Here is a 13,255-nt window from a genome sequence, read left to right as displayed (position 1 = left end):
ATAAAGTATAAGTGTTTTATTTTTAATAAGCCTGTAGAGATTTCATATTCCTGCCAGTAGTCATCAACACACATAGTTCATTGTTGATGTCTTTTGATGAAAGTAGTCAGGTGTTAACCTAATCTGTTTAAGATTATGAACCAACGACTTGTTACAACCACGTCAATAGCCTGCCTGATCAAATATGGCAGATAAAAGGTTCTTTTATATCAATTTCATCCTGCCGACTCTAAATTATGTAATAAGCCATGTCTGCATCAGTGACCTTTGTTTCACATTGACATGTTACACACCATTAGCCATCTGTCAGGCTAGCAGAAGCAGCACAGCAGGACTCCTTTCAGACAATGCCCAGGCTGCTTGGCACGTCTGCAATCAATACTCAGGGAGGGTACTGGAGACCTCCTGCCTGTGTAGCCCAGCCAATCGCGCTCATCATACATGATCAACCCATATGTGTGTGTCCTTTCTTCTCAATGTCTCGCTGCCTTTGACAAACTGCCCAGAAAGACCGTCACGGCTCATTGCAATTGTCATTGAGGTCCACACATGTTCATCTCTACGTGTGTCACCTTTAACTACAAAGTCAGTTTGCTTTTCAAGTCAAATTCTGTCATCTTCTACCACCAAAGGCAACCAATTGCTTTTACTGAGCAACCATTAAGTAGGGTAAAGTGTGCTCTTAGGAGTAATTTAGGTCTAAATAACCAATTGCTGCCTGTAACTCATTATTCTGTATCCTACGACAAAAACAGCCTAGATCAAGAATGAGGACAAAAGGTCCTTACAAAGGCTACACAAAATGATTACACAGGGTGTTGAATCATTTCTGATTCATGAGTCATGACATTAAATGTTTAGCACTCTCGAGATTGAATTTTTTCTTTGTCACTGAAGCAGCTCGTTGTTTTGTTGTCAAAAGGTTACACACGTTGGCTTAGTAAACAAATATGGTTGCAAATACTGGGTGAACTGCATTGTAATTATAAATCAAATTTCCAGCTGTGTATCTGCTTCATGCTCCTTCCATGTCAACCTTTCTGATCACAGCGTCACTCAAAACAAGATGCAGAAGTGTTCCAGCTTTGTTTCAGTGGTGGGGAGCCAAAAAGGAATACTCTGGAACCACTTATGCACTGATTAAAATAGGCCAGCTGTCATTTGTCTTAGCTACCATCTCACAGCAAGCCATCGGGAGCTGTACTATTAGAATTGCTTCACCAAGCAGCGTGGCCCATAGTTAATATATGATTCTCTTTCAAAATGAATAACAGCAAAGTCGTACTGACCTCCAAAGAGAGAAGAGGAAGATGATGGGCAAAGTTTTCTCTTATACTTAGAGGCTAATGAATACTTACAGAGTATATCATCAATACATTACAAATATTGTTTTAAAGGTTTTCATTTACATAAAAAGGTATGTTAATTCACTATCTGATGACAACTGATGGAAGCCCTTGCATTTTGCAGGCAGAATTACTAACTGGGTTTCTGTGGCGACATTCACGAAAGAATATAAAACACAGTTTGTGATGCGTTTTCCATCACCCATCAATGTTTGGTGCACCAGAGAGGGTAACGCAATAGCGTAGTTCTTCTGAAAGTCACCAGTTTCAATGGCAGAAAAAGGAAAGAAAAGAGCAATGACATGAAGACAACATTTTGGAAACAAGTAAAAGTGAAAATAAACTGCAAATACCACTTATAAGTCAGTCCCTCGCCACAACAATGTGATCGTTAAAATTGTAACTAAATAATTTTGCTTTCAAAGCTTAATTTACTTATACGATAACAAATACCAAAAGTAAGCCAGTAAGGGACATTTTACAATATCCAATCAATGTAAGAATTACTAGCACGCAGCTATCTCAAACTGTGAGCTAATTCACACCACAAGTGACCGCAGTGTTTCTCCTATATACAAATAGCGGTGGCAGCAGCGTGTTTTTTTTTTGTATTAATTAAAATAATAATAAGTGGCGACCCTTTTTCGTTTTTGATTGTTTGTTATGTGGATTTGAAGTATTTGTGTTACTGTATGTTCAATAAAAGGTGTATTTTTGCTCAATCTTGAGACATTGCCGATTTTTTACATAGGCGCTGTAAGTGATGAAAGTGGGGGATGTTGGCTTATCAGGCGCCCGCAGCTCACAGCCAAAGTGTGAGTGTGGGAGCGAGAGAGCAAGCGAGGGAGAGAGAGAGAGAGGGCGCACCGCTACCGGCGCTGTTGTTATTAGAATCTGGTGCTAGCTGCGCTAACGGATATAAGAAGTAGATGTTTCTACAACCAGGGTGGAGGAGAGCTCTCCTGTCAGACTGAGAGGCTCAGTGAGGTAAATGACTGAGTGTTTAGATAGCTAATTTTAGTCTAAGTTACTCGCGATCGACCGGTCGATCGCGAGTCTGGTGCGGGTAGATCGCGGACCGTTAAAAAAAAAAGTAACAAAAGAAAGAAAAAGAAAATTAAAATAATAATGTTTGAAAAATACGTTTTTAGATGTAAACCTATCATCCACCACCCCGTTAGCAGGTGCCACTTGATTGACGTATATTTGAGACACCCCAATAATATAATACATTAACCGTGCTTTACGTGAACCTCATCATGACACAAGAGACGACGGCAGGACTGTAATTTCCCGTGTTCAGTGAATGCTACAGAGGCAAGACACCAGACCAATCAGAGAGTTGCATGGAAATACACGTGTGCTTGTGTCATTCAAGCTCGGCTCTGTGTGTGTGTGTGGCAATAGCGCATTTAGTGTGATAGAGAGAGGGAGTGAGGGAGAGAGAGGGACCGGTGCTAGCAGGGACCGTGATGTTAGCATCTGGTTAGCTAGCTGCACTAACGGACATTAGGAGCTGTTTCCACAACAAGCTGCGGAGAGTCCTTTCAGACCGAGGGGCTCGGGTGAGCTAAAGGACTGTGAGTGTTTAGAACGGTTTTGTCACAAATTATTCAAAAGATTATTTCCGCGGCACACCTTCATATGATCATTATAGTTATAATTAGAATAAATGAAAAACAGGTATGAAATAGCCTACTATATGGCAGTAAAACAAGAATACAGTTTAAAAAGGGAGTGATTTGTAAAATATCCATAACGAAAAAGAAAATCTGTTTACAGTTCTGTCTCATATCGGTGCTGAGAGAGGTTTCCATAGATCTCTTCATGTCGCTCTCAAAGTGCAGCAGATTGATGCTTTCAACTTCAATATTTAAAAAAAAATCTTCCCGGGGCAGCATCTCCCCGGACCCCCCTAGAGGAGGTGAGGTCCGCCCCCTAATAGCACTTTACCCCTGCCTATATGCCGTGAGCTGATTATGGAGCCTTCATTGTAACAGTAATTCAGATGCAATTAGCCTATATAAAAGGCCTCAAATTGGAAGCATTGTCTGGGCCGTCTTTTTCACTCAATTCTGCAATAGGTAGATCTCGCCTTTCCCCTAGGCCGAGGTCGGTGATCTTGGGCTTAAGAAGGTTAGTGACCACTGACCTACATAAAGTGCAAAAAAAAATCTTCCTGGGGGGGACATACCCCCGGACCCCCCCGAGAGGATGAGATGTCCACCCCCCAATTAAAACATGTTCATACAATACTGAATACATTTGAAGCCATTTTGACGTATGTCAATACGTTTCTGTTTTTGTAGTGTATTTGTCTTTTGTAGAGATTTTTCATTTATTCTTTATAAAATCTCACGTAGGGCAGCAAATTGGCAAGAACCGGCCCTGGTACTAGGCCTCAAGAGCTTTTCTTGAGCTGGCAGACACATAGAAACAAATTGGCGGGGCGCACTTCGCACGCGCTCACATTGTGCTGGGCCCACGTGCCTTAGCACCGCTGCTATGACTCCAAAGTCACAAGTCAAGTTTTACAGATAATGCAGAGCTGGCTAAAAGAAAGGGGAAGATGTAGTGTTGACGTGCCGCTCAATAAGTGCAGCACAGTTAAATGTGGGGGAAAACTAGAGCAGAATGAGTTCCCAGGTGGAGGTTGTATGCAGTATTCTGCATACAGGCAAAAACAAACAATCCAACGCCATGATGCACAAACTCATAAATTGGAAATAATAGTGTTAGCTTAGCTCTCAGGCGCCAGGTGATCGCTCAAGAGTCTCACAGTGAGTGCTAAATAAAAACACTTATTGGTCACCAAACCAAAGGAAGTATGTGCGTGACATATAGTAATGTGGTTCTGCGCATGCTTTCATTTGATCACGTCCCTCTGCCGCAAAAGACTAGCAATGTGCTGTTTTATTTATGAGCAGAGGTGGCTGATCATAAACACCAACTGGCTTTACGAGACCAAACAAAGATGAAACTGTTTTCCTCCCGATAAGACAAAATCCCCATTCTTCTGCTACCCTCCACAGCAGCTCCCTTCTTCTGCTGGCTCCTTGCTATTAAACCAGCTTCTATATTTCACGGTAGTAAAAGCACTCCAATTTTGTCAACTCAGCTTCTTTTCTTGGAACAACTTTAAGCGTATGGAGACAGAAATCAGGTGCCTTCTTTCTCTAAAGCTCAACTATGTAGTTAATATTGTGGAATGCTTGGTTATGTCAGAATTAATAGCTACGATATCTGGCAGGGAGTAAGGCGATGACAAGAGCCACACTTTTCGCCCTTTCATATACATTGTTCTTCAAGCAGACGCGAGACTTGTTCTCAATTAAATGTAATAAAAGGAAATCCTAGCATATTAAACCAAGAAGTAATCTGATAAAAGGGAATGACACAAAGTCCACCCTCTTAAATTGTACAGCAAATAGCTTCAGCCAAGGCAATAAGATCTGTGTAAAATACGAGGCAGGGTGTTTTAAACACATGGTTAGAATGTATGTAGTAACCGAGACTGTGTTTTAATTGCAACCATATTTGTGAGCTTACTGCAGTTGTGGGTGGGAGATGTTTTTTGTTTAGGTGCAGGGCGGGGGCTTCACAAATTACTTACGGCTTCAGTCGTCTCTATTTTCTGCTCCGAATGTGTCACTCACCGCTAACATGTTCCAAATGAGAGCTGTCAAGGGTTGTCAGTCCTATTGGCCTGCAGTCTGCCACACACCAGTTTAAAATATGAAACATAGCCACACCAGAGAGTGTCACATTTAAAGCTTGTGTGTATGTGTGTGTCCAATTGTCACCTTAGATAAGCTGTGACATGACCTACAGGAAGCAGCATGTCCTTACCGACTAAACCTGCAACTGCAAGCCAGGAGAGAAAAACAAATTGACTGGATTTTGTACTAGTGAACTTTTTCTATGTTCTGATATGGTATTATGAAACCCATAGAGCTGGAAAACATTTGTCATGACAGCACATCTCACAAGGATTATTTAAAGTCACTAAAGCAATGTGTAGATACAGATAATAGCCCTGTTGCTTAGTGTTGCCTGGTTTTATTTTCTAGAAGCAAAAGCCTCTGAGATCACTCTTAAGGAACAGAAACATCCTGATGAAACTGAATTAATGAAACAACACTTGACATTAAAATAAAAAAAAATTCTGGTTAGTTCATCACTGAAGTGGAAGATGACTGAAAAACATTTCTCAGGTTTGAGATGAGACGAAAATAACTACTTCCTGTTCCATTTTATTATTGCCGGTTGTGATTTCACGAGAAAAGAACGGTGTATTAAAATTAGCTATAGGTTAAGACTGATATTAATATTTATTTGATTAATAGATCGCCTCACTCCACTTTTATGATATGATAAGGGGTCAAAGATTGAGTTAAGGCCCTGAGCCTGAAAAACCTTAACTTCCATTTGAAGTGAGTCAATAATTCTATTTTGTGCGACTGCCTCATGAATGCCAATTCATTCCGACAATTCAGCAGATCAGCGGAGTTGACTCCGGTCTGATTGGCAGCATTCTGAACATGCCAGTGGAAGTGAAGACATTGTTTGGAGAAGGAAGTAGAGCTAATGCCTCAGGGTAACAATTATCCTGAGAAACAATGTAAAAGGCAATAATGTGTGTTGCCTCTGGTGGGATGAGGAGGATTCTAGACGCATTAAGAACATGAGTTTCCAAAATCAAGTCAAGCTGCAAACATACCAAACCTTATGCAGTGGGAACAAGTCTTACAACACAAACCAATGCCTGTATAGCCCAGTGATGGAAGAATCAGATCCTTAACATAGGTAAAAATGGCAATAAAACTGGTGCCATTGCAGCGGCCCTTTTTTTATGTCATTGTTGCATTTTGTTTCCTATCTTTCCCTCTCCTATCCATCTTCTGCAGTGTTATAGCAAAGGCAAAATAAGCCTCAACCTTTAGAAGTACAGAAGAAGTCCTTAAAGAGTCATGGGTAATATTAGTCATACTGTTGTAGCCATTGAGCCTCGAAATGAAGTCAATGGTAAAGTAAAAGGTATATCTGCCTTAAAAATGTATTTTAGTAGAAGTTAAAAGCAGTATAGAAATACTCAAACTAGTTGAATTGCCCTACTGCTGTTAGAACAGGGAAGTACAGAGTTGTCATTACTCACTACAGCTAGGGTGTGGCAATGTTGATGAAATCAAATATCATGACATTCATAATGAGTTTAGATGGATATTGGTGGTCGAAAAGGATTTCAAAGAAAAAGATAGAAAAAGGCAATTATGTGATGGATATGATAGCCGAACAGGCCTTAAAGGTGGGGTAGGTAATTTTGGAGAAACCAGCTCGAGTGCGCTAGAATGATTGGTCGTGCTTTTTACAGCACTATGGCTTCCACAGATTAAATGTTTTTATAGATTTTTTGTCAAAGCACTTAAGATATTCATTGCTATCGGGATGTTAAGAGCATTCCATGGAATATAACAAAAAGTGTATCTCGAGCCGGTTTCTCAAACTTACCTACCCCACCTTTAAGCGTTCATTTCATTGTAGAAGATCCTAAGAATGATGCCACAAATTACAAAAAAAACACAGCTTTGAAGACTAGGAAACACAGATTTGGTTACATTATCATCATTGCTGAAACAATTAGGGATTTTCCAACAATGTTTAATAATTGAGTTCAAACTTCTCCAGTGTATAGACTACAGAGTATATAAGATGACTGTAAAATATTTCACTATCCAATTCTAACCACAACCAATCATTTGGGTTCACAGAGAGAGCTGAATATAATGAGCTGGTGAGGCCTTTGGTTGCCAGACATAAGGGCCATCAGATAACTACACAAGCAGCCAGGAAAAAGAAGCCATGAATATTTTATGCATTCATATTTTTTTCTGCAGTTATTACTGTGACACAAATCTATTATGGTTCAATTTCCAATATTGCTTGCTTTGGTAGATCTAGCTACTGTGCAAAGCCTTGCTTCCCCAATCATCAAAGTGCTGTAATATGAATCTGCTGCTATGATAACAAAGTTCTTTATTATCACTGCTCTGCTCTATGGAAGAAGACAGTAGCATTTATTATTAATACCGCTGTGAAAAGTCTAAAAGGGACGCTTTTCCTACATACACTAATAAAGCCATGGGGCCATTATGAGAGTAGTAAATGGTGTGACTAAAGTTTTGCTGAAACAAGAACAGGTCCACAGTGAGTACTGCCAACTAACGAGGGCTAACACAAAGTGCTCATTAGTGCAACTTGGTCTACAAATGAAGTATTAAAACTGCAATGGCTGTGCACTGCCATCAATCCTTTGCAGCAGTGATGTGGCAGCTGCCTCTCTTTCCACTATGACTCATCCTCTCTTGAGTTCAGTGGGAACTTAAGATTTGTCAAGACCTTCCACTTATTTGAGAAAATACCCAAGCAATCATTATTGTAAAGAAGTCTCACACGCACTTAATTCAAACCAGAACTGTTCAATCTAGAAAATAACCAGCGGAATAATCGATAATGGAAATATTTGTTAGTTACAGCCATATCTGCTCAAGACAAATTGACAGCAGGCTCATACAGCGTGGAATGGACTGAAAAGCACGGAGCTCATTTGGAAGCTGCAGAGCGAGATGAGCTTTGGTGTAACCTGCTGAACTCATCCATCAAACAGCATCAGCATCCCTCACACAGCTGCAAGCCCTCGCTCCCACTAATGGAGAAAGCTAAAAGGGACTCAGTATGCATGTGGCGGGGTACATAGCGCACATTAGAAATAACCAACACTGTCCAAAACCAAACTCTTCCGGGGAAAAAACATGCAATTTGATGTGGTTACTGTGCAGGACCAGGATGTTTCAGGAGCTACCCAGAACAATCTGAATGGATGATGATATTATTTCAAGCACAGCTATTTTTTTAAACTAGATTATTGTCATATTTCACACTATGTTAAACAAACAAAGACAATTCCAATATATCATCTTTTTAAATGTTTTTCTGGCCTTAATTTAAGTTGTCTTTATATACGATACATCTTTTCTGAACAAGAGAAATACAAAAAAACGTAATTAAAAGCGTATGTGATCTGCTGTGCAAACAGTTATGGGAATGTATTCAAAAATAAAATCTAATGCAAATAGTAGTTACAGAGTCTTTTAATTTTCATAAAAAATAAACACTGCAGTTTCATTCACATTATTTTGAATTAAGTTGTTCAAATAAAATGGTTATCAGCGTCTGCAGGAAAGTACTTACTCATAGTGCAGAAACAGATTATATAACTGTATTGTTCAAACTGAGAGTAAGATAAGTGATTAAAACACAAGTAAATAGGCTATTAACAATATCCATGTCGGTTCTACAGCTGCAACACATTACATAATGCCCCTGTAGCATTTTCTAAAGTAACGTCAGTAATACAAGCTGCTTTGTGATGATATATATGTTTAGTGTTGCTGAATAATGCCCCACAGGAGAAAGTGGAAGCTAAACGGGAGAGTGCTCTCAACCAATGGTGCCTGGTTTCAAATCCTTTGAGGAATGACAATAAATACCCACAAAACAAAAGTTTTTCCCGCGTAGAAGACTGAGACGTAAACACAAACAACAAAACAATTAAACACATACAAGTTGTGCGTAGCCTGTTACTAGCTAGTTAGTTTGTAGCGGAGGCCCCATTACACAGGAAACAGAGCAACAACTAGGCGCGCCTCTAACAATTCCCAATCCACACACAGAGCTCTTTTTCACAATAGACATTCCTTGTTTTGCGTTTCGTGCAAAACTAGAAGGGAAATAAACGACACTTAAACTTTGCATTCGCACAGTTAAGGCACATTTGACCACACAAATCCCGTGTACAGCCACACGAGAAACAAAAACAACCACTCGCTTTCTAATCACAATCCTTCCCAAACTTGTGCAATCTGAGAGCAGAGAGCTAGGACGAGCTAACGATGGAGCATGCAAGTTTTCTTACGTACCAACTCCATACTTTTCCTTCTTAGTGGGCACCCAGCGAGACATTCTCCGTGTCGAGGTTTTCCCGAGTTGTCGTGTAGCCTGTTAGAAAAAGGTCCAAAAGTGACCAGTTGTTATTTATCAGGACTTTTTTCAGTTTTCTCTGAGCTTTGGGGAGCCACTCCGAGCAGCCATTTTCAACCAGTGACAGGACGCTCCGCAAGGGGGAGGAAGGGAACACACAACTTTCAGCCTCCATACAGAGTCCGTCCGGCTAAACTCCCGCTGTTGTTTATACTGAGGCGGAAATTGCTACAAAACTGATTAAAAGTTGTATACGTATGATACATTAACTTTATGTAGGTGAGCATTAAGATCCACATCCATAACATTAATCTGCTACTTCCATAATATTCATCTACTTAGTAATTATGTATCTATTTATCTAATATATCATTCCAATAACCTTGCATTATACTCTTATTGCACTATTTCACTTTTTTAAACTATTTTTCTTTTGTATTTACTATATTACTATTTACTTGCACTATATTTTTCTGTTTATCTGTGTTATTGTGTTGCACTGTTGGAGAAGCCTGTGACCTAAGAAAGTCATCGGCATAACTACACTGTAGCTATGTATGACAAAATAAAGAACCTTGAACCTTGAAGAGCTTCTTTGGGTCATCTCAATCATAACATATACACAAATACAAATAGTGCATACTTTATGCTCTTATATGTTTTATTTGTATACATTACTTTTATTTTACAGTCATCTTTCTTTAACTTTAAGGCTATGTGAATTAAAAAAATAAGTTATATTTTTGTATACTCCTCTATATAGGCTTAACATTTACAAAATATATGAAATACCCCAAAAACACAAGGGTTTTATGTAAGATCATAACAACTTATATAAAAAACAAAGGCTACACTAATACTGGCCAACAAGTAGCAATTGTAAACTTACACAGAGATATGGAAGATACAGTATATTGAGTAAAAAAATACTAATAAATCAAAAGTAAAGGGGTGTTGGAATGTGGTGCATAAATAATAAGTTGTTATAGTTTGGAGAAAATGCTTTTTATTTTTATTTAAAGGAATATTATAACTGTTTAAGCTGTTGTCAATAATATGATTATTATGCTTCACTCAGCTTGAAATAAATAAATGAATAGTAGCCTACATGACAAACGTAACCTGTTAAGCCCCAAGGTCCCCGCCGGCGGGGACCCTGTTTTTTTTTTTCAGGACACTGTGTCTCAGGGGATCTTAATATTTAAGAACCTATTAATGTGTTATACCAGATTAACGGAAATAATCTCAGCTAACTGACAATATAAACAATTTTTACCAAAACAAAACACAAGTCTCATAAGAAGCATCTAAATGACCCCTTAGCAAAAAATGCTAACGGACATTGGCACAGAGCTACAGAGAAAAGTACCCTTATTACTTATCGTAGCTGCACATACAAGATCTCCGATTAAAGCTGAGGTTCCACAGATTATTTAGGTATATAGTATCATCACTGAGTGATCCGAACTTGCGACAGGGGAAGCAAAGACAGACATCACAACACGTACCTTTACGTAGCTTCTAGGGAGATCGTCTCACCGTAGCTGTTAATCTGATAAAAAGACGTGTTCAATGGCATTAAAACGAGAAAAAACGCGGCTGAATCGGTTAATCCATAGGTTGATAAAGTTCCTGGGCAATAATTGGAATTATTTATAATCCATAATTACATTTTTATGTAAAAATCGCAGAGCAAAAGTTAGCTGCTAATGGTAGCCACCAGAGTGGCTGCTGCTTCCGTTCTTGGCTATGCGGCAGTGTAATACACACACATGACCAAATAAGGACTATGTGGGAGTTCCCCTCGATTCCATTGGCTCTGACGGTTAGAAAGAGATGTCACATGTCAAAATCCAGCAGGGGGAGCCAGAGATATGAAAAATCCACCCAAATGGCCCAAGAAGAGGTTTTTTTTGCTAAATCTGTCTAAAAATTTCAAATATCACTTGTTTTGCATCAATCTTGATACAGGGTACTTATTATATGTTGTACTTTGAATTCCTAAAGCTTTTAGTCTACTAACCCATCATCCAAGGTTAGTTTTCACTATACACAAGTTATTGAGCCGTTTCCGCTCTACATCCTGAACTCCTCCCTTCGATGCAATGCACTTCCGTTTTGGCGGACTGGGTTTGTTTTGCTAGCTAGCTCCGTTGTGCCGACAAAGCACTGATATCGCAGAGACAAAGAGGATATAACAATTACAACATGAAGAAAAGTGGTTCGGGAACTACGTGTGCGGTAGTTGGTTGCAATCACTCGAGAAAGCACCTGAACGAGTGGTTAGATAGAGAGTGCTACGACCACAAACCAGCACCCAGCACCCAGCCATGTTGTTCATTAAATACAGATAAACACAACAAATACTGCATGCATTGTATTTTTTAATATTATATATGAATATTTTCATAGTGATGTAATTGTGTGGGCTGCTTTTATATTTTAATTTGTAATACCTGTTAGGATTAAACATGTGATCTTTCTTGTTGAAGCCATTTCTTTAGTTTCCTCTAAACAATTAATTCATTCAGTGTTATTTATGTACAGTATGAGCTTAATATGAATGATGAACTGTGTTAAAAGAAATTGTAGCACTCTAAGGAACATATGAAATGCAATAATGCAATAACAGTGCAATAATGAAATTAAATTACATCAAACTTTATTTTCACTCAAACAGTACAGGCAAATATGATATATTGCACAGCATAAAGAGATCATGTAAATTGTGCATTATGTAAACAACAGACAACTGTTGGCTCCTGTGGGCATGACCTAAATAAGGCAGTTTATTTTGGTTTTATGCTGGGCCACGTCGTCATGTTATCCTCCCAGTTTTGCACTGAATTCGGGTGGGGGAGAGTAACGCCATCTCCAGTCAAAGAAGTAGAATCGTGTTCCCAAGCTAGCATCACTGTTAGCATCGAAATCGCTGTGTTTACACCAGTGCCCGTCTGACTGTTTACATCGGTTTACACCGACAGACGCTGTGCAAAAGACTTCCGGCGGAAATGAAGTGCATTTGTGTAGGGTTATGGCGCTACCCGTGTTTTGGCGCGTAAACTTGTCTATAAGTACAAAATATCTTTTGGACGGACACTATCATTTACTGTTTTTTTACCATGTTCAATCTGAATTTTCTTTAAAATAAAAAACATCTATATTGAATCTGACTTTTCTACATCCAACTGACAGGTTTATCATTACTTTGAGAAAAAAGATTATTAATTTAACCCTTTTAGAAGGGAAGATATGGTCATTTGTTCTGGGAATGTCATTTTCGAGCCTGAAACCTGAAAAACAGGCTCGGGTTTAACAGGTTTTTTATTGTTCCCTTGATAAGCTCAACCACAACATTTGTGTCCATGCTGTCTTTTTCCATTTCCTTTGTTCTTTCTTTCTTGTTGTGCCTAAGGATGGATCTGGGAGCCAAACTATTCTGAGCATTGATGTGTAATAAGAGTTATTACTGAGCTGCAGTTGTGAGATAGAAGCCATCGGACAGAGGCACCTGATGCACACATTTGCATCCGCTCATCATTATTTATCTTGTTAGCACAAATATTCCAGTTTATGGTTACATGTCATCTTTTAGAGCAGTCTTTCAAACTTATGACCCCCATGCCCTCATTTGCTCACTTTGTCCACTTGTCGTGTTGGAGAATTGCCAGCAGAGGGCGGTGCCGCTTTCAAGGTTATTTTCATTTCCAAGATCCTTTTCTTTTTAACCTGGTTTAAATGTCTCTTGCTCAACTGAGCTTTTGATTTGTTTTGATGTTGTTTTCCAAGCGAATAGTACAAAAATATGCAAAATGCATTACACCGTGGCATATTCCTTCTGTGTGTTGCTTCTCAGCTTTACAAGGTGTCCT

At 39.1% G+C, this 13,255-nt stretch overlaps 1 protein-coding gene across 2 annotated transcripts in view; it reads right to left on the bottom strand.

The window, feature by feature from the left end:
* Window positions 1-9,550, bottom strand: part of dock1 (dedicator of cytokinesis 1) — a 169,433-nt gene extending 159,883 nt beyond the window's left edge. For both annotated transcript variants that reach the window (XM_079657413.1, XM_079657414.1), the window contains exon 1: window positions 9,323-9,550. In XM_079657413.1, the coding sequence (XP_079513539.1) occupies window positions 9,323-9,365 (43 nt within the window). In that variant the 5' untranslated portion in view covers window positions 9,366-9,550. The remainder of the gene's footprint in view (window positions 1-9,322) is intronic.
* Window positions 9,551-13,255: the final 3,705 nt, after the last annotated feature.

This window comes from Notothenia rossii (genome assembly GCF_949606895.1).
Source record: "Notothenia rossii genome assembly, chromosome: 11".
NCBI classification, from domain to species: domain Eukaryota; kingdom Metazoa; phylum Chordata; class Actinopteri; order Perciformes; family Nototheniidae; genus Notothenia; species Notothenia rossii.
This window is presented reverse-complemented; position numbering and strand designations above follow the sequence as displayed.